Here is a 25,440-nt window from a genome sequence, read left to right as displayed (position 1 = left end):
CTTCCTGTTATGATACTGGGGCAAAGAGTGGAGGAAGTCTTCAGTTTACACATTACCTTATTCCCTTTTCTCAGATAGTAGCTGGGGTTGCTGATTCAGATCAGGAGCATGTGGGGGAAGGGCAGGAGGTTTAACCTTCCTCTGCACACCATGGTCCTCATCTGAATCAGGCCTCTTGGGGAATTAATTCCCAGCAGCTGCCAAAGAGAATGACACTTGTGGTGGGGTCCCCATTAGAACTCATTAAAAACGGAACATCAAGTTTGACCCTGAGTCGTGTGACTGTTATTTTTTCAGAGGTGTTAACAAATAGAAGCACCAAATTTCTGTGTGCTTGTGAGAGGTGGGGTCCGGAAAGTAAACTGCCTACTTTAGTTTTTGGCATTATTTCAGTCCCGCAGGAAGGCTTTCTGATGAATCCACACAAGACTATCTTCGCTAACAAGCCATTTTCATTCTTTTAACATCACAGAGCCCTGTATTATTTCAATGGCTGAAATAGAAAGGCGGAACTTAAATGTGAAACAAAGGTCAAATGAAGATGAGGTTCAAACTCGGTACATTCGACATGGTGACTCTATTGAATTTAGTTGTAAACCTGGACACGGCCTTGCAACAAATCGTTCCCCGTCTGTTTTTGAGTTCCAGTGCCGAGGAGAGCCCATTGTATATCCTGAATGTAAAGGTAACTTAAGATGGGAGTGAAGTAAATGTTTGCCTGCCTCACCTATTCTAGGTAGTTCCTATTCCAGCAATTAGGGAAATGTACGCATTCTGGTGGAACCTCTCAGAACTTGGTGATAAATGCTCTGATTACTGTATATACTCGCATATAAGCCGACCCGCATATAAGCCGAGGCACCTAATTACACCACAAAATGCTGGAAAAACTTATTGACTCACATATAAGCCGAGGGTGGTGTTTCGATAGTGGATTTTTCTCCTTTCCTTCCCTCCCCCCTATTTTGGGCAGGATTTTTTCCCCTTTATAGTGTCCAGAGGTAATGTTACCACTTTATTCCACTCTGGTAAGACCTCTCTTGGTATACTGTGACAAAAATAGAGTCCAATTGGACCTTTAAGACCAACAAAGATTTATTCGTGTGAGCTTTTGAGTGCATGCACTCTTCTTCAGACTAACACTGAGAATATAAAGCTAAAGTTAATTCTGTTAAATTAGTAAACTTTGTCACAACATCAAAATTCAGCCATATGATAATTCTTTGCCAAAACACCCAACCAGTCCCCTTGAGTTCAGCTGCAGTTCACAAAAACATTGGAGAAATAAAACTGTCCATGTTTGTAATGAATGGCAAACATTTTCCCAGTTGTTACTGGCCCCATCTGTCTCCACCCAAGCATGGAAGCATACCTGCAAATAACAAGCTGTGCTGGCAACTACCTTGTCCTGAGACCAGAGTTAAATTCAAAATTACGTTACATTACATATTACTAACATCACCTTACAGTCACATTGCCCCAAATAAAATAAATTAAAAAGAAGATTGTGAGGAATGTGGATATACAAGTTAAACAAAGTTAGCATGCATAGTGAGATAAAAAAAAACTAGGTCCTTGTTGAGTCCAGGGTATGTAATTGTTTTAAATGTTGTAATAACTTGCATTATTGCAATCTCCCTTTCTAACCTGTTCTTGAAGTTTCTTTGCAATAAAACAGCTACTTTCAGGTCCCTTATGGAATGTCCTGGAAGGTTGAAGTGTTCCCCTACAGGTTTTTCAGTTCTGTGTTTATGTCAGACCTGTGTCCATTAATCCTTTGGCGGAGGGTTTGACCAGTTTGCCGTATGTAGAGAACAGAGGGGCTGTTGGCATTTTATGGCATATACAATGTTAGAAGATGAGCAAGTGAATAAGCCTTTGATGGTGTAGGTTATGTTGTTAGGTCCAGTAATTGTGGCACTGGAGTGTATATGGCAGCAGATTTGGCATCTGTGTTTGTTGCAAGCTCTAGAACCAGTGTCCATGTTCACATTAGATGCTGTATTGTTTTGGGTGAGGGGTTGAGATTGGGGGGCTTTGTGTGTGAAAGAAAAGGTTTACCCCCCCCCCAGTGCTTGGGAAAGAGAACTGTCATTATCCAGTAGAGGTTGTCAGTCACTGATGATGCGTTGTACTGTCTTGAGCTGAGAGCTATATGTAACCACTAGTGGTGTTCTGTTGTTTTCTCTTTTGGGTCTGTCTTCTAACAGGTTTTCTCTTAGTATCTTGGTATACCATGTTCAGCTTTGGGTACCACAACTGAAGAAAGATACAGAGAAACTGGAGCATATCCAGAGGAGGGCTATGAAGATGGTGAGGGGTTTGGAGACTGAGTCATATGAGAAAAGGTTGAGGGATCTTGAACTGTTTAGCCTGGAGAGAAGATGACGAAGAGATTATATGATAACCATCTTCAAATACTTGAACAGCTGTCATAAAGAAGATAGAGTAGAGTTGTTCTCTCTTGCCCCAGAAGGGTGGACCCGAACCAATGGGTTGAAATTAATTCAAAAGAATTTTGGGCTAAATATCTGGATGAAGTGCCTGACAGTTAGAGCAGTTTCTCAGTGTAACAAGCTTCCTTGGGAGGTCATGGGTTCTCCTTCTTTAGAAGTTTTTAAGCAGAGGCTAGATAGTCATCTGACTCTGTGAAGTTAGGTAGATTGTGAGCGAGTGGGAAGGAAGGGATGTGCCAGTGTTTGTGTCTTGTGGCCTTTCCTTGAATACCCAGGGAATGGCTGATGGCCACTGTGGGATGGTAGGTGAATTCCCTTCAGGCCAGGCTGGATTCTGGAGATTTTTGGTGGGGAGATCACTTGGGCATGGGATTGGGATCACTGTGGGTTGGCAGGTAGTTTTGAGTTCCTGCATTGTGCAGGGGGTTGGACTAGATGCTTCTGGAGGAAGCTTTCAACTCGATGATTCTATTATTCTGTTATTTGCATTGGCTGTCCATTTGTTTACAGGCACCATTCACATTGCTTGTTCTTTTCTTTCAAGTTCTAAATGACTTGGGTCATGGTACTTCCTCTCATATTGCCCAGCCCACCAGGTAAGATATGCCTCACAAATCCTGCACAATGTGCCCTTTCAGAGGTCACATGGGCAACACCCTGAAACAGGGCTTTTTCAGTAGTGACCTATGAAATCCCCATCCATTTGAACCAGCCTGGCATAGTGGTGAAGAATGGTGGACTCTCATCTGCAAAACTAGTTTTGATTCCCCACTCCTCCACATGAAGCTTGCTGGCTGGCCTTGGGCCAGTCACAGTTCTCTCAGAACTCTCTCAGCCCCATCTACCTCACAAGGGGTCTGCTAAGGGAAGAGGAAGGGAAGGCAATTATTAGCTGGTTACAGACTTCTTAAGCTAAAGGAAATCAAGGTATACAAATCTCTTCTTCATTTTGTGCCTATATTACTCTCTTTTAGGTGCCAGGCCAATGCTGATAATTCAGAAAGAAGAGAATTCTATTACCAGCTGGCCCCTCAAATTTCCTTGTTTCTTTGAAAAAAATAATTCTCTGACATATGAGCACTCTTGAGAGAAATGATTAGAGCAAAATGTAATATCTGATGCTGTATAGGAATTCAGAACTTCATATATTATCCCATTAATTTTTACCCTGATGCTGTAGGCCATTCTTAAATCATCTCCATATCATTCCTATTTTGATCACTATCTTCACAATTTGTCTATGGCTTTAAGGAACACACTAAACACAACAAAGTAGACCATGGTTGAAATCCTATATTTTATTTATTTATTATTAATTAAAACATTTATTCCATCGCTTTTCTCATAGCTCAAAGCAGCTTCTGAAAAAAGGCTAAAGTTGAGACAGAGTGGATGACAACCAACGTGGAATGTGGCCAGCTGTTGTCACAGAAGCACATAAGTCAAGTGATCTCAAGAGACATAGATCAAGGAAGGGAGCCAAACAATACATGGCTGTACGCACTAACGCTGTGGTGTCCCATCACTCCCTGTAACAAACCAAAAGTAACATATGTAGGTCAATGAATCAATGAGGGTTCAAATTCTGAAACTTCAAATAACAAGCTTCAGGACTATCGCAACATTGAGACGAGTACCTTCCTAGCTGATCAGAAGTATCTCTGATTGGTGCAGGCTATCATTAGCAACAGGCATTCGATTTGTTTGTTTACTTATTTATATTCTGCCACTCCCATTCTGTTTACATATTTTCAATAGAAATAACCTGCAACCCAGGAAATATTGTAGATGGTTATGTAACTTCACCGAAGGATGTTTATAAAGACGGTGATGAGTTGCAGTTTGAGTGTCACGAAGGTTATGAGCCTGTTGACAGATCGGTTGCAATCTGCAGTGGGAATGGATGGAATACAAGGCTTGAGTGTACAGGTCAGTACAGTTCCACTTTCTAGGGATGTACCATGTGGACTATCTGAACACCGCCCATGGCGCCGCGGGCGCAACGGACTAAATAAAAGAGTAAGGCGTTCTGGGGCGGGATGTGTCCGGGATGAGGAAGAGTCCGGATTGGACCATTCCTCATGACAGACAATCGGAGGGACAAATCGGCAGGCGCAAAGTGCCTGCCGATCGGTCCCTCTGATTCCCAGCCGAAGCAACTGCGAACCACGCGCAGCGTGGCTCGCAGTTGCTCCCAGCCTGATGCGCTGCGTCAGGCCGCCACCCAAGGGAGCCCTCAGCAGTCGCACGGAGCGCGGCTGCCCAGGGCTCCCTGCCCGAGAGAGCCGCCGCCGCCTGCCCCGAAAGAGAGCCAAAAGCGCGGCTCGCAGTTGCGCGGCTGCCCGGGGCTCCTTGCCCGAGAGAGCCGCTGCCTGCCCTGAAAGAGAGCCAAAAGCGCGGCTCGCAGTTGCGCGCCTGCCCAGGGCTCCCTGCCTGAGAGAGCCGCCGCCACCTGCCCCGAAAGAGAGCCAAAAGCGCGGCTCGCAGTTGTGCGGCTGCCCGGGGCTCCTTGCCCGAGAGAGCCGCTGCCTGAGCCAAAAGAGAGCCAAAAGCACGGCTCGCAGTTGTTATTGTTATTGTTATTGTTATTGTTATTGTTATTGTTATTGTTATTGTTATTGTTATTGTTATTGTTATTGTTATTGTTATTGTTATTGTTATTGTTATTGTTATTGTTATTGTTATTGTTATTGTTATTGTTATTGTTATTGTCTTTCGATTTATTGCCCACCACTCCCTTACGGCTCGTGGCGGGTTACAACATTTTAAAACCCCCAATAAAATCCATTAAAAACCCTCAGCAACAATTACAATATAACATTATCGGTTAGCAAGCTAACCTGGGAAGATAGGCTAATCAACCTCCCCCTCCTACTACAAGCAAGTGGAGAGGGGATACTGATGGTACTAATCCCCAATCTCAATCCCAGGTCCCGGGTCCCCGGGGGGGGCATAGATGTTAGCTTCGTCCTCAACCGTAAACCTGGCGGAAGAGCTCTGTCTTGCAGGCCCTGCGGAATGATGGAAGATCTCGCAGGGCCCGCAGTTCTCCCGGGAGCTCATTCCACCAGGTAGGGGCCAGGACCGAAAAGGCCCTGGCCCTAGTCGAGGCCAGGCGTGCTTCCCTGGGGCCGGGAATGAATTGCGCGGCTGCCCGGGGCGCCTTGCCCGAGAGAGCCGCCGCCTGCCCCGAAAGAGAGCCAAAAGAGAGCCAAAAGCACGGCTCGCAGTTCTGCGGCTGCCCGGGGCTCCTTGCCCGAGAGAGCCGCCGCCTGCCCCGAAAGAGAGCCAAAAGAGAGCCAAAAGCACGGCTCGCAGTTGTGCGGCTGCCCGGGGCTCCTTGCCCGAGAGAGCCGCCGCCTGCCCCGAAAGAGAGCCAAAAGCACGGCTCGCAGTTGTGCGGCTGCCCGGGGCTCCTTACCCGAGAGAGCCGCCGCCTGCCCCGAAAGAGAGCCAAAAGCACGGCTCACAGTTCTGCGGCTGCCCAGGGCTCCTTGCCGGAGAGAGCCGCCACCTGCCCCGAAAGAGAGCCAAAAGAGAGCCAAAAGCACGGCTCGCAGTTGCGCGGCTGCCCGGGGCTCCCTTCCCGAGAAAGCCGCCGCCTGCCCTAAAAGAGAGCCAAAAGAGAGCAAAAAGCGCGGCTCGCAGTTGCGCAGCTGCCCGGGAGAGCCGCCGCCTGCCCCAGAGAGCGCCTGCCCCAGCTTCCCCGAGCGCCTGCCCCAAAAGAGAGCCAAAAGCGCGGCTCGCAGTTGCGCAGCTGCCTGGGAGAGCCGCCACCTGCCCCAGAGAGCCCTGCCCGAGAGAGCGCCTGCCCCAGCTCCCCCGAGCGCCTGCCCCAGCCCTGCCCGAGAGAACGCCTGCCCCAGCAAGCCGCCGCCTGCCCCACAAGAGAGCAGCTGCCGGGGGCTCCCTGGCCAGAGGCCTGATGCCGCGAGAGGCGCAAAGCGCTCTGGGGCGGGGAGCCCCCGGCATTCCCGAGACATCCCGTCCACACCGGAGGGAAGTAGGAGAGCTCCCACGACAGTTCCCGAGGCTTCAAGTCGATTGTACGTACCTAGCGCCCTCCAATGGTCAGCCGCCGCGCCGCTGCCGCCTCCGAGACGCCTACACATGCCCAACATGACTTCCACCGACACGTGCTGCCACCTGCCGCGCCTGCACCCGGTTGCGCGCGTGCCCGCCGCTGCGCTGCCGCCCTCTGCCCTGCACGCCTACAGCCTGCCCGGCCTCACAACCTCCGAACATGGTTCCACCGACCCGCCTGGCCCCGCCATTGATCGCTTCGCTGCCGACTCCCATAGCCTGTTCGGGGGTCGCCAGCGCCAAGGTAAGCCACACCGCCGGACTCGCGGGCCCAGCCCGAGCCGCCCCTGCCCGGCCGCGCCCCGCCAGACTCCCCAGCCTCGCTAGCGCCCGCTGCATTAAGCCTGCAGCAGGCTTATTTACTAGTTAGATATAATCCAACATTTAAACTTGTAATCAGTTAAAAAGTGAACTGTGATTCATTGCAGTGGCAAGTTGCTAATTTTCACTCTTAATTGAAGAAGAAAAAGAAGATTTGGTTCTTATATAGCGCTTTTCTCTACCCGAAGGAGGCTCAAAGCGGCTTACAGTCACCTTCCCTTTCCTCTCCCCACAACAGGCACCCTGTGAGGTGGGTGAGGCTGAGAGAGCCATGATATCACTGCTCAGTCAGAACAGCTTTATCAGTGCTATGGCGAGCCCACCTGGCTGCATGTGGGGAGTGCAGAATTGAACCCGGCATGTCAGATTTGAAGTCCGTACCCCTAACAACTACACCAAACTGGCTCTCTTTTTTATTAAAAAATGCCACTGCTTTTAAAATACTGCTGCTTCTTACCAGGACACCCCAGGCTCTCACATGCCAAAGGGATAAGAGGGCAATAAACACAAGACCAGGCCAGTGCCAATGGTGGCTACACCTGGGGCCAGTAACTGGCAAGCCTCTGGGGACACTTCCCAGCATCCAAACAGTGGCCCACAGCAGTTGTTTGGAGGACATAGAGCCTCCGAGGGTCAGCTCCCCACCCTTCCACAGGTTTGGGTGAGGGAGGAAGGCTGTGAAAGGCCTTTTGGCTGCCAAGACTGAAATGGGAGAGAATGGAGTCAGGGAAACCCATACTGACCTCTTTATATTCCAGAAACTACAGGGTGAGGAGGAACATTTGGAGCATGCTCTGTTTTTGAACAGCAACCCAGAAAAAGCAAAGGAATCTCAGGAGCAACTCTGGGGAGGAGGAGGAAGACCTGATAGCCCCTTCTCCCCTCCTATTCTGAGGTTTAAAAGAAATGGAAGGGGTTTGAGCCTGACCCATCACTTGATTGGGGAGAATCATATTGAGGATTAGATTCCTTTTCCAATTATTTCTCAACTAGGGGCAAAGCTCGTTGTATCCAAAAATACAATGGGCGCTAGAGCTTGGCAGTGGGAAGAGGAAGGGGAGGAGTTGTCCAGTCTGTAAGGGCATGGGGTTGAATGTTTGTGTTGTGTGGGAGGTTGTCGTGGCATGGTGGCAAATGAGGGTATGGGTGTTGAGATATGGGTGTCAAGAACCTGTGGTGTGGAATGTTCTTTGAGTGTGGGAGAGGACTGACCTTTGGGAATTTTGGCATAGTGTTTACAGATGAGCTTTCCAGAGCCATGTCCTCAGATATGTGAAGGGAAAATCAGACTGGAGACTCTTCTTAGAGGAAGATTACATGGCAACCAATTCCTCCCAGTTATGCATCAGTTCCCTTCTTGTGTGAATTCACCGAAATGCCCCTCTGCCCTAATACACATGGGGTAGTCACAGTACACAGGTGTCCACCCTGTTCCTTCTGTCTCCCATGTTTTCACTGTTGGTAAAATGTTATGTGCCCACATGCTTCTTTCATGGTTGCTCCTTAGAAGAACGGATTTTTGTACCCTATTGCTTACTACCCAAAGGAGTCTCAAAGCGGTTTACAAACACCTTTTCCATTCGTCTCTCCACAATAGTCAACCTGTGAGGTATGTGGGGTTGTGAGAGATCTGAGAGAACTGGGAATGGGCCACAGTGACCCAGCAGGCCTCAGGTGTCTCAAAGCATTTTCCAATTGTCTTCCCTTTCTCTCCCCATAGCAGACTCCCCATGAGGGAGGCGGGGTAGCGAGCCTCACAGGGAAGCTGGCAACCCTAAGAGGAAGACTCTCTGTGCACAGCAGTCTTGACCTTAGTAAGGTTTTTTATACTGTTTTGTTATTTGCCAGGCCAAGGTTATTTGCCAGGCCAATAAGTCATTTCAGTTATTATGTGTCTCCAGACATTTACTCATTCTCTATTTACAGTTTCAGGCTGTAAATATTTATTTAGATCTTCCTGCACTTTCCAGACTCAGAGGACTGATGCTGGTCTGCCTGTCTGCGCCCCAGAATACAAACAGTTGCTGGTAAGGGCTGGCCATAACCCATAGGCCAGGAGGGACACTCCTGCACCACTCCCTACCAACTGCAGGCAAAAATGGCTCATTTGAAGGCTGGACTCTGAGGCATTGTATGATTTTGAAGTCCCACCTCCAAACCTCCAGGAATATTTCCAATCCAGGGGTAGCCAACCTACAGGTGTGGCCTGGAGAGCTCCTGGAATTACAGCTCACCTGCAGAGTATAAAGATCAGCTCCCCAGGCAGAAAGGGCTACTTTGGACAGGGTTGTGGTAGAGAAGAAACATTTAAGGCTTCCCATACAGGTTGTTGTTGAATTGAAAGACTTGAGGCCTACTGCACAGGGTTGTTGTATAGATGAAACAGGAGACAAAAGAGCCAGTCTGCTCTTCAGAATAACACTGTGCAGTGGCCTCAAATCTGCAGAGAGTTGTAAAGAAGAAAGACACATGGCTTGGCTGTGTCTAACCTCTGGGCAGAGCAGTATTTTAAGTGAGAAGGGGCTTTTCTGTGTCAGGCAACTGTTTGGCAGAAGGGGAAAGTTCCCCCCCCCTCAAAAGGAAGGCCCTCAGGCTCCCCTGCGCTGCTCTTGGAAAGGCCTCCCTCCCCTCAGTCAGGAGCTGTCAGAGGCTCCTTTGCAGCAGGCCTGAAGGGGCGGGGAGGGGAGCACTCTGCAGCCTCCTGCCAGCTCTGTCAGGGTTCTGAGGCAATTTGCAGTTGGACATGACAGTTAGGACAGTCTTGGGGCGAAAAGGGCTGGCGCAGTCTGTCCAAGCCTCTGTTCCCATCCCCCTTGGCAGCCCTACTGACCTCCTCTCCCTGCGGTGGTCAGGAGCAGATTGGCAGCCAGACAGGGATGGGTGAATGGAATTTTGGTCTGTCCTGGTGAGGGGCCAATAGGAAGGCGCTTTGCGCGCCTCCCCATTGGCTGCTTGGCCCTGGATGGACACTCGGAGGGCCCAATCAGGAGCCACTTTGGGGCTCCTGATTGGGTCCTCTGAGTTTTTATCCTGGACAGGGCCTGCTCTAACTCCTCCCCAGGTGGCCTTACCCTTTTATTTAATAGGAGCGGTTAAAGATGGTGTTAATCTTTTAATTTGGTTTAGTTATATTTAAAAGTTAGGTCTATTTTCTCTGGTTTTTAAATGATGTCAATACTGAAAGGCCAAATGAGAACTATTTAAATATTTGAAAACTAGCAGTCTATTCCTGTTTTCATCATAACTTGCCTTCTGTATCTTCAACCTTTCCTGAGAAATATTACCTTATACACTAACCACCATATGCACACTGCTCTCTAAATGCCAGCCAAAGTCTTAAGAGGAGTAACATTCCATGTATGGATCACACGTGACTTATTGGTGACACTGTGATGACTGATAACAGCCAAGGGTGATTTTTTATTGCCAGACTACTTTTGGCTAAACATTCTATTCCTCCACAGAAATTATATGCTCACGCCCAGAAGTAAGAAATGGCAGAGTCAGTCCTCCTAAGGAGTGGTATTCATACGAAGAAGAGGTCCAGATGCAGTGTGATCCCGGCTATAAGCCTGAACAACAACAAACAGTTTCCAAGTGCACCACAAATGGCTGGCTGCCAGTACCAAAATGTGTCTGTAAGTATCTTTCACCCTTGCAGCGATCTCTTCAGAGGCAAAATTTAAAGAGTCAATTACAGGTTGTCACGTGGTTTATAAATTCATGGCCCATCCGTATGTATTTTGAGAGCCATCATTCTAGTTCCTCAACATCATTCTGTTGGGGCCATCATTCTGCTCTGGAGGTTGTCATTCCAGGCTCAAGGCAGTTTTCTTTAAACCCTTTCCACATTTTCACTGCCACACTTGTATTCCAATAGAGTATGTGCATGTCGATAGGCATTCCTGTCCCCTGTTATAGCTAAGAATCCCTCAGGTAACAGGCATCTCCCATCCTTTTCTTCACAGACCCTGCCTCCTATCAATCTGCCATTATTTCCTTTGGAGGATTTTCAGGTGTTACTTGAATTGCGCTTACACGTGTACTGTGACACATGTATTAAGCCGTGGAGAATAGCTGAGGGAGTGGGCAGTAACATAGCATCAATTGCCAATGTTTCAGTGTTTTCCTGTGTCTGGCTTGCTCCCAAGCCTTGACTTTTGTGGTATACTGTTGTGGTGTACAGTTGCAGTTATGGAGTACAGTGTGCCAACGTGTGAGGCAGGGCTCCTGCCGTACTTAACACAGGTTGGCTGGAGGGACTGTTTTCCAACCAAAATTGTAGCAGAGTAGGTGTGGCCTGTCCTTTAAAGAACCCCTGAGCTTCAATAAAATTGGGCCAAGAATTAGAATTCTGTGGGCCCATGAACAAAGTGCCCCCATTGTCTATTTTCCTAGCCTCCCCCCACCAGTGAGTGAGGGAGAAAAGCAGGTCTTGGCAGCTAGCCTTCAAAAGTGATTGGCTGGGAATGCTCTGTGCTCTGCCTTTCAAGGGTCTGGTTTTTTTCAAGGTTTTTCATTATACCAACAAACCTTTTATATTATTACTAGGGACAAAGCCCATTGTATCTAAGAATACAACGGGCGCTAGAGCTTGCCAGTGGGAAGAGGAAGGGGAGGAGTTGTCCAGTCTGTAAGGCCATGGGGTTGAATGTTGAGGCCTACAGCACAGGGTTGTTGTGCAGATGAAACAGGAGACAAAAAAACAGTCTCATCTGCAGAATAATGCTGTGCAGTGGCCTCAAATCTGCAGAGAGTTGCAAAGAAGAAAGACACATGGCTTGGCTGAGTCTAACCCCTGGTCAGAGCAGTATTTTAAGTGAAAAGGGGCTTTTATGTGGCCTCCCTGTCAGCCAACTGTTTGGCAGAAGGGGAAAGTCTCCCCCCTCAAAAGGAAGGCCCTCAGGCTCCCCTGCATTGCTCTTGGAAAGGCCTCCTTCCCTCAGTCAGGGCCTGTCAGAGGCTCCTTCGCAGCAGGCCTGAAGGGGGGGAGGGGGAGCACTCTGCAGCCTCCTGCCAGCTCTGTCAGGGTTCTGAGGCAATTCACAGTTGGACATGACAGTTAGGGCAGCCTTGGGGCGAAAAGGGCTGGCACAGCCTGTCCAAGCCTCACCCCCCTTGGCAGCCCTGCTGACCTCCTCTCCCTGTGGTGGTCAGGGGCAGACGGCAGCCATTTCTCCAGATTGCTCCTGGCTGGATGGAATTTTGGTCTGTCCTGGTGAGGGGCCAATTGGAAGGCGCTTTGCGCCTTCTGATTGGCCCCTCCGCTTGTCAGTCCAGGGCCATGGGCCCAATTGTTGCCCTTCCTCATCACGGACTGAGCCCACCCCAACACCCCTTACTGTTTTATTAAGAGCGGAAAGATATCCTGATATTACCGTTCTGGGAAATCCGTCTACCAACCATTCCCGAGTACATTTTTAACTTGGAAGTTTCATTATACACACCTCTAACTGAAGGCTGCGTGTCATTTTTCTCTAGTAGAAGTAAATAATAACAATGTCAGATAAAGGGAATGGATGTAAAAATGGACAGTGTGATTTTGGTCCCTGCCGCTGATGATGGTATTGAGAAATAGGTTTCACCTATCAATTGTATCCTATATTACAGTCCTTTAATTTACTTCATAATGGGAGACATAAGAACAACATAGCTTTAAATGCCTGCATTTCTTTAAAAAGAAAACCTCTGAAGTGTGTATGGAAATTAGCAAACCACTTTTTATAAAGCAGATGTTAAAATATTTGATTAATTTCAGTAGGGTTAAGAGCCTAACCCAGCCTTTCTCAACTTTTTTACAGTTGAGAAACCACTGAAACATTCTTCAGGCTTTGAGAACCCCCAGAAGTCGTGCAATTTCATAGAATATGGCTGGGAAGCATAGATGTATACACGCCCACTCGTGATCCCTCCCCTCCCCACCCTCCCCACGCCCATCATTGGCCATTTGGGATAGAGGTTGGGTCAACATGACTATATACGTTCCTATAAAAATAAGTGTTATCAAATTTGAAGTATACATATTGAAAATTAATTAACTCCCAGCCATTTGGAAAACCCTTCCACGGCTGTCAAGAAACCCCAGTGTTCCATGAAACCCTAGTTGAGAAAGACTGGTCTAACTTCTGGATATTCTGCATCCAGTCTCCCAAAACTTGCACACCTCCCCCAAATTCTATCTGTATTTTTCTGCAAGAATTCTTAGGAGGAAGGGATATATCATTAGGAAGTCTGTTACCAATTAAGACCTTGGCCTTGGCTGTGTTTTCTTTTTAATCTAATGTCCACACATACCTTATTTCAACAAAAATAAACTTTGCTGCTCATCATTGAAGAACAGGGCCCATATATAATAGTGGTGGGGAAAGTGTGACAGCCTACAGAAATACAGCAGTGTGAATTGAGTTCAATCAAGGCAATTTAAAATCAGAAAAAGGCCTATTAAAGGTATAAAATGAAACCAAATTTTCCAGATTTCTGATTCCTATAACTATAATATTGACCCTGAACAAACATGCATAATGAATACTATAAGCAGTTGAATACCATCCTGAATAAAATGGTCTTCAGCTGCCTCCAAATATAGAGAGGGAGGGAGGACAAATGCAGTCATGTGGCTGCCATCATAAAGGTCCTCTCCTGCATATCCATTAGATGAGCTTAGGGTTGTCATTTCCAGGTTGGAAAATTCCTAGAGGGTTGGGAATGGAGTCTGAGGGAGGACAGAGACCTTAGTGGGCTACAATGGATAGAGCCCACCCTCCAAGGCATCCATTTTCTCCAGGGGAACTGATCTCTATAGTCTGGAGCTGAATTATAATTCCGGGGAGTCCCCAGTTCCCACCTGGATGCTGGCATCCCTAGATGAGCTTCTTTGATGATGGGACAGTCAAAAGGAACTTTCCCCATGATCTTAGTTCCCAGGCAGGAATATGTGTTTATTAATTAATTAAAATATTTATTCCTCTTCTTTCCTTTTGACTCAAGGTGCCTCTGTGTGCCCTGCATTTCCAACAGAAAAGGCTGGATGCTAGTGTGTAGAACAGTTTCCCTGCATGATCTAGAACAGGGGTAGTCAACCTGTGGTCCTCCAGATATTCATGGACTACAATTCCCATGAGCCCCTGCCAGCATTTGAGGCCAGGCGCAGGGCCAGCACTGGCAACTGTGTAACCCACTGAGTCTGGTGATGGAAATTGCAGCCAGTGAGCCCCACTAGACTCAGCAGTGGGAACTGTGCACCTTGGGCATATATAACAACTTGACACCTGGGTATCCACGAAATTCACCATCAGGATAATTAACTGAGTCAGAACTTGCAGAGTCCAAACTAAAGTCCTGCATATCACAGACCGTTTTTTAAAATTCCCTCTTCTGTTTTTTCCATTCACTTTCTGCAGCCTTTTCATGGTAGAGCAAAGGCCATTTTTGTATTTCCAGCCTCTCTCTGCTTATCTGTCATTCCCTAGTGCAGCCCCCCTTCCTTTTCCTTCCCTGGGTTCCGTCTCCCATGGGTGACCAAGTTAAGGGAAATGATCTAGAAGTAGAATACTGTGATCTTTGTCACACCTTTTTCTCTCTCATCTCTTCCAAAGCAAAACGCTGCAACTATCCTGAAGGAGAGAATGTATTAGTACATGGATACAGTGTAAGAGACAGAGATTACTACTTCCCAAGACCTGAGGGATCTTCCATTGACATTAGATGCAAAGATGGCTTCTCACCAGCAAATAAAAGGGACTGGCAACGTTCATGGTGCACCAAAACTGGATGGGATCCAGAACCAAAATGCTTCAGTAAGTAAATAAACGGGCACTTTGGGTGCCTTAACATTTCACAGCATAGCACAGTTTTACAAAATTAAGGACTTTCAAATCTTATAGCTATCCAACTCTCTGGAGATTTAAGAAACTCCCAGCAAAACCTATCTTTAACCGCTCCTGCGGTATTAAATAAAAGGGTAAGGCCACCTGGGGAGGAGTTAGGGCGGGCCCTGTCCAGGATAAAAACTCAGACGGCCCAATCAGGAGCCGCGAAGCGGCTCCTGATTGGGCCCTCCGAGTGTCCATCCAGGGCCAAGCAGCCAATGGGGAGGCGCGCAAAGTGCCTTCCTATTGGCCCCTCACCAGGACAGACCAAAATTCCATTCACCCAGCCCAGTCTGGCTGCCAGTCTGCTCTTGACCACCGCAGGGAGAGGTCAGCAGGGCTGCCAAGGGGGATGCGCCAGCCCTTTTCGCCCTAAGGCTGTCCTAACTGTCAAGTCCAACTGCAAATTGCCTCAGAACCCTGACAGAGCTGGCAGGAGGCTGCTGAAAGAAGACCCATCTGCTTTTCCATACCTCAGTGCTAGCATATTTCTTTTATATCACTTACCAATTATGGATTTTAAATCATATGCAGGGTATACTCCTCCATCCTGCCTGGATATTTCCAAACCCAGAATAAACATAAAAGTGACAGAACATACCAAAGTCTTTGTTTTCAGGGGTTTCTACCACCCCATCATTTACTTCCCTGGATGCTTTCTCTTGGGACAAGTCCATTTCTCTACCCTGTCCCTTGCCTCCCCAACCAGAATAGAACAACCCATGCAAGAATTGTGGACCTTAAGCTCAAAGCATGGAAAAGAGGGAGGGAAGACTAAAACATTCCAAACATTTTTAGAGACTACCTCTATCTCTCTGCCATACACATAATTCTCACACTGGATTTTCAAGAAAAAATGAATTCAATAATTTATAGCCTTCTTACCCTTAAAGCTTTCTGTACACAGAAAGGAAGGCATCCCCTCAGATGCCTTCAGCAATACATCAGTAATTTCAAAAGAACTCATTGCAATTGAAAACCTACAATCAAAAACCTGGTTAGTTCATAAAGACAATAATTGATCAGTTCATTTCTTAATTTTATAAATAGCTGAACGTACATTCACTCATCAGATTATCCCAGTTGTTGGCAGTATACCCTTAATTGCCATTTCCCCAAAGTTATGCCATTTCCCAACGTGATTGCACAAAAAAATTCAGTCTACTTTTAGAAAGTGAATGATCTCCCCAAGGGGAATTTTTGTATGTCTCTTATGTTACAGTAATTTAACTTTAATCTAGTAATTGCTTGAAGTGTGCCATTTATCCAGGTTAATATGCCAGAGAGGGAAGAAAAAATGTTTTGTGTAGAAGCTTACTGAGAGAGGTGTGTAAGATGCATCTAAACTGCAAACCCTTTGGCATATAAACCTTTTTGAACCCTTGATCAGGAACTTTAAAAGTGAGTGGTTCTTGTTTCCGCTCCAGTTGAACATTCCATTTGTATTTGAACTCTGATAACAGTGGCCCAACTGGTTTCATTAGCCAAGATATCTGTTTCATTTGTGCTAAATGTTTATTTAACCTATTGGGAAAGTTGCTATTCCCCACACCCAACTTTCAATCGTTTTTCTGGAACTTGGTATTGTATTGGTATTATATTGTTTATAGAGTTATTGTGTCTAGGCAAATATCTTTCTTTTTTATGGGATTCCCAGACTCTACCTAATTTGAAGTAATAGTTACCACCGAAGCTTATATTATTAAAGAATCCTCTGAATTACATTTTGGCAATTTGGCCCAACATTCTGCTTCTTCCTCAAGAATGTAAATCTTTCCAAAAGTTACTTAGGATAAACTTGGCCTTTGAGAGTTTGTTGAAATAGTAATTGACTTCATACAAATTGGGAATGAGTATTGAAAGTAGATTTGAAATAGTTTAAACGTTCCCTGGAATAATTTGGCTAAAGTGGTGTCCTTTAATAGAACTTTATAGAAACAAGTCTCCAAGTGTAACTACTACAAGATTTGTCTGGCCAAGCAATTGATTATTAAATTTGACTTGGGTGATGGTTTCTATTCACACCAACACACAGGAAGATTGTAATCATTTGGGCCCCTAGCAGGGGGCAAATTGGGACTTTCCCTGCGTGTAAGCAAGCTGAATACTATGGGAAAGTCCCAAGAGGAGGGTTTGATGGACTGGTGGAAAAGAAAATGTTTGCAACCTTCTGATTGATCATATAGTTATTAGAGATTGGCTATAATCCTACATCCTGTCCTGGTTCAAGTCTCTGGTTCTGACCAGGCAGAGAAAATGGCCTGTTCCTCTCTGGAAGGTAGTTTTTGATAAGCTCTCTCACAAGACCAAAGTTTATTTTATAACCGAGATAGTCCTTCTCAAGGTTAGAGAAATGGAAGAAGAGTGTGTCACTATCATTTATGTAAACAATTGGGCGGGAGGGGGAGATAATGGAAGCAGCTTTTCAGAACCTCTCTGCAACTTTCCAGGGGGGCTAGCTTGGTGGCTGCAGGGTGGTCCTGTGGGATGCCCAAGGGGGTGGAGACCCCAGGTTATTGACTTCACCCATAAGGGCATCACATTTCCCTGCCTCCAATGGGAAGTTTAATCTCATGTATTGTTCTCCACACAGATTTGGGAACTCCTCTGTGTCTATATTTCTTCTGCAGTAAAAATATAAAAAGGTTTCTCTCTGTGTGATTCATTGGGTATAGGCAAAAGAACCCTAATATGGCCATTTGGCCATCACAAACATGTAGATTCTAGACCATCTATGCTTGAAAATACACAGGAATGATTTTATATTCTAACTAGCTTCAAAGCCTGTTCCTAAAAATGGGCCTTGAAAGGGTTCGCGTCTCTGGCCCCTGGCCAGGCAGATTAAGGTGGCCTTGGGTGGCAGCTTGCAGCCAAATCAAGTGGGGCGGGTGGGGACTGGGCAGCTCATTAGCAGGGCCGACAGAGCTCCTTATGAGAGCCAGTTTGGTATAGTCGTTAGGAGTGCAGAATTCTAATCTGGCATGCCAGGTTCAATTCTGCACTCCCCCACATGCAACCAGCTGGGTGACCTTGGGCAAGCCACGGCACTGATAAAACTGTTCTGACCAAGCAGTGATATCAGGGCTCTCTCAGCCTCACCCACCCCACAGGGTGTCTGTTGTGGGGAGAGGAATGGGAAGGTGACTGTATGAGCCTCCTTCGGGTAGGGAAAAGCTGCATATAAGAACCAGCTCTTCTTCTTCTTAGCAGTCCTTAATGAGCAGTCAGCAGGCTGGGAGGCCCTCGTCAGCAGGCCAAGAGGCCCTCGTTAGGAAGCCCTCCACCACGACCCTTTGCCCGGGGCCTCTCCCCTTACCTGCTGCTGGATCCAGGCAGTGAGGCATCTGAGAGCAAAGAGGCTAGAGTCCAGGGACAGAGGGCGGGAGCTGCATGGGCAGGGCCAATCAGGGCAAAGCTGGCTGCACCCTGATTGGCCCTATTCAACATGGATAGCCAGACACGTCCCACCCCCTAGGCTGTTTCATAAATATATAGAGGAACAACAATGGATAAGGATAGCAAAGCCATTCAGTTTTGGATACTTAGATATGGTGAATGGAGCTGTAAATGGTCAAGACAGGTTTTTCTACAAACATGAAAGGGTTCCCAGGTTTGCAGGGGAAAATGTGAAATCTAAAAAAATACATTAGGTTTTTTTTTAAGCTGATATGATAAATGGATCTCATGCAGCTTTAAGCAATGGATTCCTTCAAGAGGAACTAAGAAACTTCAAGAGGAACTAAGAAAGAAAAGGAAAATGTTCAGGAAATGAAGGGAAGGACAGAGCTCTAAAGAAGAGTACCTACAGGTTACTAGGCACTGTAGATCAATCATCAGAAAGGCCAAAGCTGAGAGTGAGCTAAGATTGGCTAGGGAAGCCCATTGTAACAAGAAAAGATTTTTCAGTTATGTGAGGAGTAAAGTAAAGGAGGCAATAGGCCCACTGTTGGGTGCGGATAGACAAACTCTAATGGAAGATGCAGAGAAAGCAGAAAGGCTTAGTGCCTATTTTACATCTGTTTTTTCCCACAGGTCAAAGTGTTTAGGCACATCTAGAGATGGCCGTAGCCAAAGGATAGTGTCTGGGTGGCAGGTTAACATGGATAGAGAGGTTGTTGAGAGTCATTTAGCTGCACTGGATGAGTTCAAATCCCCTGGTCCAGATGAAATGCACCCGAGAGTACTCAAAGAACTTTCCGGAGAACTTGCAGAACCTTTGTCCATCATCTTCAGAACCTCTTTAAGGACTGGAGATGTCCTGGAGGACTGGAAGAGAGCAAATGTTATTCTGATCTTCAAAAAAGGGAGGAAGGATGACCCGGGAAACTACAGACCAGTGAGTCTGACCTCTGTTGTGGGGAAGATAATGAAGCAGATATTAAATCGAGCGATCTGCAAACATCTGGAGGACAATTTGGTGATCCAAGGAAGTCAGCATGGATTTGTTTCCAACAGGTCCTGTCAGACCAACCTGGTTTCCTTTTTTGACCAAGTAACAGGTTTGCTGGATCGGGGAAATTCAGTTGATGTCATTTACACTTGGATTTTAGTAAAGCTTTTGACAAGGTTCCCCATGATGTTCTGATGGATAAGTTGAAGGACTGCAATCTGGATTTTCAGATAGTTAGGTGGATAGGGAATTGGTTAGAGAACCGCACTCAAAGAGTTGTTGTCAATGGTGTTTCATCAGACTGGAGAGAGGTGAGTAGCGGGGTGTCTCAGGGCTCGGTGCTCGGCCCGGTACTTTTTAACATATTTATTAATGATCTAGATGAGGGGGTGGAGGGACTACTCATCAAGTTTGCAGATGACACCAAATTGGGAGGACTGGCAAATACTCCGGAAGATAGAGACAGAGTTCAACGAGATCTGAACACAATGGAAAAATGGGCAAATGAGAACAAGATGCAATTTAATAAAGATAAGTGTAAAGTTCTGCATCTGGGTCAGAAAAATGAAAAGCATGCCTACTGGATGGGGGATACGCTTCTAGGTAACACTGTGTGTGAACGAGACCTTGGGGTACTTGTGGATTGTAAACTAAACATGAGCAGGCAGTGTGATGCAGCGGTAAAAAAGGCAAATGCCATTTTGGGCTGTATCAACAGAGGCATCACATCAAAATCACAAGATGTCATAGTCCCATTGTATACGGCACTGGTCAGACCACACCTGGAGTACTGTGTGCAGTTCTGGAGGCCTCACTTCAAGAAGGATGTAGATAAAATTGAAAGGGTACAGAGGAGAGCGACGAAGATGATCTGGGGCCAAGGGACCAAGCCCTATGAAGATAGGTTGAGGGACTTGGGAATGTTCAGCCTGGAGAAAAGGAGGTTGAGAGGAGACATGATAGCCCTCTTTAAGTATTTGAAAGGTTGTCACTTGGAGGAGGGCAGGATGCTGTTTCTGTTGGCTGCAGAGGAGAGGACACGCAGTAATGGGTTTAAACTTCAAGTACAACGATATAGGCTAGATATCAGGAAAAAATTTTTCACAGTCCGAGTAGTTCAGCAGTGGAAAAGGCTGCCTAAGGAGGTGGTGAGCTCCCCCTCACTGGCAGTCTTCAAGCAAAGGTTGGATACACACTTTTCTTGGATGCTTTAGGATGCTTAGGGCTAATCCTGTGTTGAGCAGGGGGTTGGACTAGATGGCCTGTATGGCCCCTTCCAACTCTATGATTCTATGATTCCCTTTGTGGCTGTTGCTAAACAACTCAGTATTCCAGGCTGGGATTATGTGAGGGAAAACTACTACAGCAGTGGTTCTCAACCTGCGGGTCGGGACCCCTTTGGGGGTCGAACGACCCTTTCACAGGGGTCGCGGCAGGGCAAGCAGCTTGGCCTGGGGGTATTTGTGGGATGCCATCCACACAACAGCTTTGTGGCATAGATTGAGATAGAGCTTTGGTCTGTCTGGAGGAGTGGAAAAGAGCGAGAAAGGCATGGTGGGACAAGAGGCAGAACTGAACTGAGAAACCCCGGAAAAAAACAATTTATATACAATCATGAACAATGCATCTTCATGCCATTTGGTCAATTTTCGTTTAATTTCTGTGAAAGAACACTTGCATAATTTTATGGTTGGGAGTCACCACAACATGAGGAACTGTATTAAAGGGTCACGGAATTAGGAAGGTTGAGAACTACTGTACTAGAGCCAGAAGAAGACCAAGACCTCAGTGCAGTACAATGCCATAGTGTCCACCCTCCAAAGCATCCATTTTCTCCAGGGGAACTGATCTGTGTTGTCTGGAAATGAGCTATAATTCCCCAGGTCCCACCTGGAGGCTGGCCTTCCTAGAAAAGGCAGTGGGAGGGGCAAGGCATTTTCTAGGCCTTTCTAGCCTTTGAGGGGGAGTTTATTATGCCTAGACCAGACAAGGGTTGTCAGCTGCAACTTGTGTGGAGATTTCTGTGGTAGAGACTGAGAAATGCAGAGTTTGGGGTGGGGAGACATTTCAACTGAATATAATGCCACAGACTCTGCCCAACAAAGCAGGCATTCTCTCCAGGAGGACAGATCTCTGTCATCTGGAGATCTCGAGGACCCACCTGAAGGCTGAAAACCTTCAAGAGCAGCCATCCCTTGAAAGCCAGCATGGTGCAGCAGTTAGAGTTTCAGAGTAGGATCTGGGATACCCGGGCTCAAACTTTTACCTGTTGGTGAAACTCACTGGGTGATTTGGGGCCAGTCACATTTATTTTCAGTCTAATCCACTACACAAGTTTGTTCTGAAGATAAAAAGGCAAGCAAAATACTGTAGGCTGCTTTGTCCCCACTATGGAAAATGTTGGAGTACATGAGGTAAAAATAGCTGAAATTGGGAGGCAGAAACAAGATAAGTTGATGAATGGCTGAAAAGGAGACAAGGAGGCATGGAGAAGATATGGGGGGCAGTCCAGGGGAGAGAAAAAAGTAATAGTGTTGGGAGGAGGATGGAGAGTGAAGTGTCACCCTTCAAGTCCTTGGGGGTTCCCACCATGCAAGTGGGCCTAGTCCAGCAACCAGCAACACACAACTGGGGCACAGTCTTTCAAGGTAGAGGCTGCTGGGGTGTTTGTGAGCTTAATACAGAGGGGTAGATAAAGGCAGGTTGGCTTCTGGATGGGAAGGAGATAGAGCTGCCAATTCCAGGTTAGGAAATTCCCAGGGATTTAGGAGGTGGAGCCTAAGGAAGGTGGGGTTTGAGGAGGGAAGAGACCTAAGAGGGTATAATGCTATAGACTCCACCTTCCAAAGCAGCCATGATTAGAGTTTCCAACTTCCAGGTTTGGAGATTACTCAGAATTACAACAGCCCTCCAGATGACAGAGTTCAGTTCCCCGAGAGCAAATGAATGCTTTGGAGGGTGGACTCCATGGAACTATACCCTGCTGAGATAACTTTGTTCCCCAAACGTCACTCTCCCAAGACTCCACCCTCAAATCTCCAGGAATTCCTTTACATGGAGCTGGCAACACTAATGGGAGAACTGGTTTCTCTAATGGGAGACCTGTTGTGATTCCAGGGCATCTTCAGATCCAACCTGGAGTTTGGCAACCCTAGAAGGAGATCGGAAGCAGGAAAGGGGACTTTCAAGAGTGGGAAATGGAAACTAGTGGAGGAGGGGAAAATGAGATGCCTCCTGCAAGTCCTGCTTGAGCCTCAGGGGAGGGCGGTATATAAGTGTAATAAATAAATAGATAAATAAATAAATTGATAATGTGATGCTGTAAAGTGTTTTACATAAAAATCTTCATACTATGCATAAATAAATAAAACCTTGTCTTAAAAGCTTTTGATTTATTCTCAGAGAGACAACTTTTTATAGGAGTGTTCTCCCCCCTGAATTTCCCATTTGTCCACTGAAAAATGGGGGTGGGGACTCTTTTTTCCATTTTAAGTGTTTTTCTGGGGTCTTTATGTCCCTCTAATGACATGCAGTTGCATCCACTTGAAGTACATGTTTTGTGTTGCCAAATGGTGATGTGGTAGGTGCTCGTGAGGCACGGGGAAGGCAGCTTCCTCGGCGTAGCGACTCCCTGGCCGGCCCAGCTGAGGAGGAGCCAACCAGCCAATGGGGAACCGCACTTTGTGACACTCGGAGGTGTCCCAACGGAGGTATCCCTCGGAGGTGACACTCGGAGGAGACCCAATCAGGAGTCGTTTCATGGCAGGTGTTTATGAGTACTTTTTAAAGGCTGAATTGTGATTACTATAATTTTTCCAGATGTCTCTGCGTCTGAAGCATCTGTAGACTGGGCATCTCTTTGTCCTGTTTGGGCATCTTCTCTGCCCTGTTACAACTTTCTCAGCCATCCTGGACCATATCATTGCCTATTTTAAAAGGCCACATTCTGCAATGACTTCTATATGATATTTTTTTCTTTTGTAATTTTTTTCGCTAACAGAATCTGAGGTGTGAATATTTCCCTTATAGAAAACTCTTCCTTCTCTGTTTGCCTTTAGAACTATGTGACCATAAAGCACTTATTCCACATGGCCAATTTGTTTATGGTTACCGGGCTAAATTTGTAGAAGGGAACGAAATTTCATTTTCTTGTGAAAGGGGATATTATACTGAACAACCTGGAGGGAAGACCAAGTGCACAAAGAATGGCTGGTCACCCACTCCACAATGCATCTCCAGAGGTAAGCTGTATTCATGTCCTCTTATGTGATAACATGTCATTTGAGAACCAGGAATGTCCTGCTGCTGGATGCTTGTATGGCCCCTGTAAGCCAGCTGAGGAGGGGTAAATGCTAGACAACATGTGTGCCCCATATGTGTGCCCCATATTCCTCCATTCCCCTATCCAGGTAGGGATAATATGCCTGTCCAGAGGCCATCCCTCTGTCCCCCCGAGGCTTGACTACTGCTGTGGGAGCTGTTCCTGGGCCAAGGATTATGCCATTATACTCTTCCCCATTATGCTTGGCGCAGGAAACTGAATCAGTCAGTCAGTAATTTATTATTGAAGCCAAAGCTGTTAACAATCAACCAAACAAAAACATTAAATGCACATGACACTAGATAACAAATAACCACAATCTCACTTTGTCCAAAATAACCACAATCTCACTTTGTCCACAATACATAGTGAAAATGAAATCCTTAAAAGTTATGAAACATAGCTAAAAGGTTGCTATCACAAGATAAACTAAATTAAATTAAATTTTCCTTATAAAAGCATTTTGGACAACTTCAAATTTATCCAAAGCCTTTTCTGGCCTGGCCCAAATATCCGCACCATATAGAAACTGTGGTAAAATTTTGCCCTTGGGTGCTCGGGCAACCAACTGACTCCCATTGGCATAAATTAATTTTATAGTAAATTTTATTACACCATTGCAACAAGTTTACAACAACTTTATAATTGCTCACTTAATGGTGTGCCTGAGAGTTGTTGCCATGTAAACATGCCTGCCATGATAATGAAGACTGAAATATAATGCCAAGGTATTTAAATGAAGAAAATTATTTTATTTCATGGAATGAACCAGCAAAATGTAGTTCTATGTTTACTAAAGGAAAATATTTTTGTTATCTTGTGGTTGTCAGGTGCTCTTCATTGCAGTAAGTAACTCACCTAGATAACGTTTTCCACAGTGCCGCTCCGGTAAGGGTCATGATGACCACATCACCTGCATAAAGCATTACTAGTATTTTCCAGCAGATTAATTATGGAAGAGCAAAGTCATGAGAATCCAGGGCCTGTTCAATATTATTGATGTAAAGATTAAACCAAAAAAGGGCCAAGAGTCATCCCTGTTTGACACTTTTTCTTAAAGAAATTGGATCCGTAAGCTGTTGCAGATCTAACCCTAACTGAAAGACTAGAATGATGTTCCCTCGATGTGCAAAGTAACCTCCTATCAATCTTTGTATTCCCAATTTATGCCAAAGTCTAATAAGATGTATGGAATCAAATGCAGAAGGTACATCAACAAAAGCAGCATAAAGATGGCCTTTGTTATTTTTAGTATATTGTGTGGAAGTTGGGCATTTTCGGCCAAAGTAAGATGTGACAACTTGCTTTGGCTTTAACATGGCCGTTTATTAACAATTACCAACCCCTTAGAGCAGGGGTAGTCAAACTGCGGCCCTCCAGATGTCCATGGACTACAATTCCCAGGAGCCCCTGCCAGCATTCGCTGGTAGGGGCTCCTGGGAATTGTAGTCCATGGACATCTGGAGGGCCGCAGTTTGACTACCCCTGCCTTAGAGGGTTGGCCCCCAGCACGAGAACCAATAACCCGACCTCCCACAGCCGTCCAGCTGCACATTTAGGATCCTTAGGCTCTGCAGGCCCCGCCCTTCTCCCAGCTGGGACAGCGTGACATTTGCCTTCGGATACCCCTCCACGGGAGGCAACCTACTGATGCCAATGTGTGGTCACCTCCTTTAGGCATCCCCTTCACCTGGCCACGAGCCCCTGACCTCCCAGCCGGGTAGGCCACACTCGTTAAGGCCAATCTCTTACGAAGATTCCCATGCTCCAGGGAGCTCCAGTACGCAAACTGGTGCTCCCTGACCAACAGGCTTGGTCTCGTTCAACTTAAACCACTGTGCCAACTACAAACAGAGTTTAACCAGACTCGCAAACTTGGTAACAAATAGGGATTGGGTGGGGGGATGCTGCTCTGGCGGCCGCGGCAGGCAAAGCGGATGAGCCTGGGCATGTGGCACCTTTAAAGACAAGCGCGTGTCCATTCAGCATGCTGGTGCGTCC

The 25,440-nt window shown here is 46.4% G+C and overlaps 1 protein-coding gene across 5 annotated transcripts in view; it reads left to right on the top strand.

Annotated features, from left to right (window-relative positions):
* LOC143835311 (complement factor H-related protein 5-like) overlaps positions 1-25,440 on the top strand; it is a 74,164-nt gene that overhangs the window by 5,350 nt on the left and 43,374 nt on the right. For 4 of the 5 annotated variants that reach the window (XM_077332717.1, XM_077332716.1, XM_077332715.1 and 1 more), the window contains exons 5-9: positions 473-685; positions 4,215-4,385; positions 10,325-10,498; positions 14,456-14,656; positions 23,177-23,359. In XM_077332717.1, coding sequence (XP_077188832.1) covers positions 473-685; positions 4,215-4,385; positions 10,325-10,498; positions 14,456-14,656; positions 23,177-23,359 — 942 coding nt within the window. The remainder of the gene's footprint in view (positions 1-472; positions 686-4,214; positions 4,386-10,324; positions 10,499-14,455; positions 14,657-23,176; positions 23,360-25,440) is intronic. The other variant, XM_077332718.1, reaches the window with a different exon arrangement.

This window comes from Paroedura picta, chromosome 4, assembly GCF_049243985.1.
Source record: "Paroedura picta isolate Pp20150507F chromosome 4, Ppicta_v3.0, whole genome shotgun sequence".
Classification (NCBI taxonomy): domain Eukaryota; kingdom Metazoa; phylum Chordata; class Lepidosauria; order Squamata; family Gekkonidae; genus Paroedura; species Paroedura picta.
The sequence above is the reverse complement of the archived record's forward strand: the minus strand, read 5'-3'. Positions and strand labels throughout refer to the sequence as shown.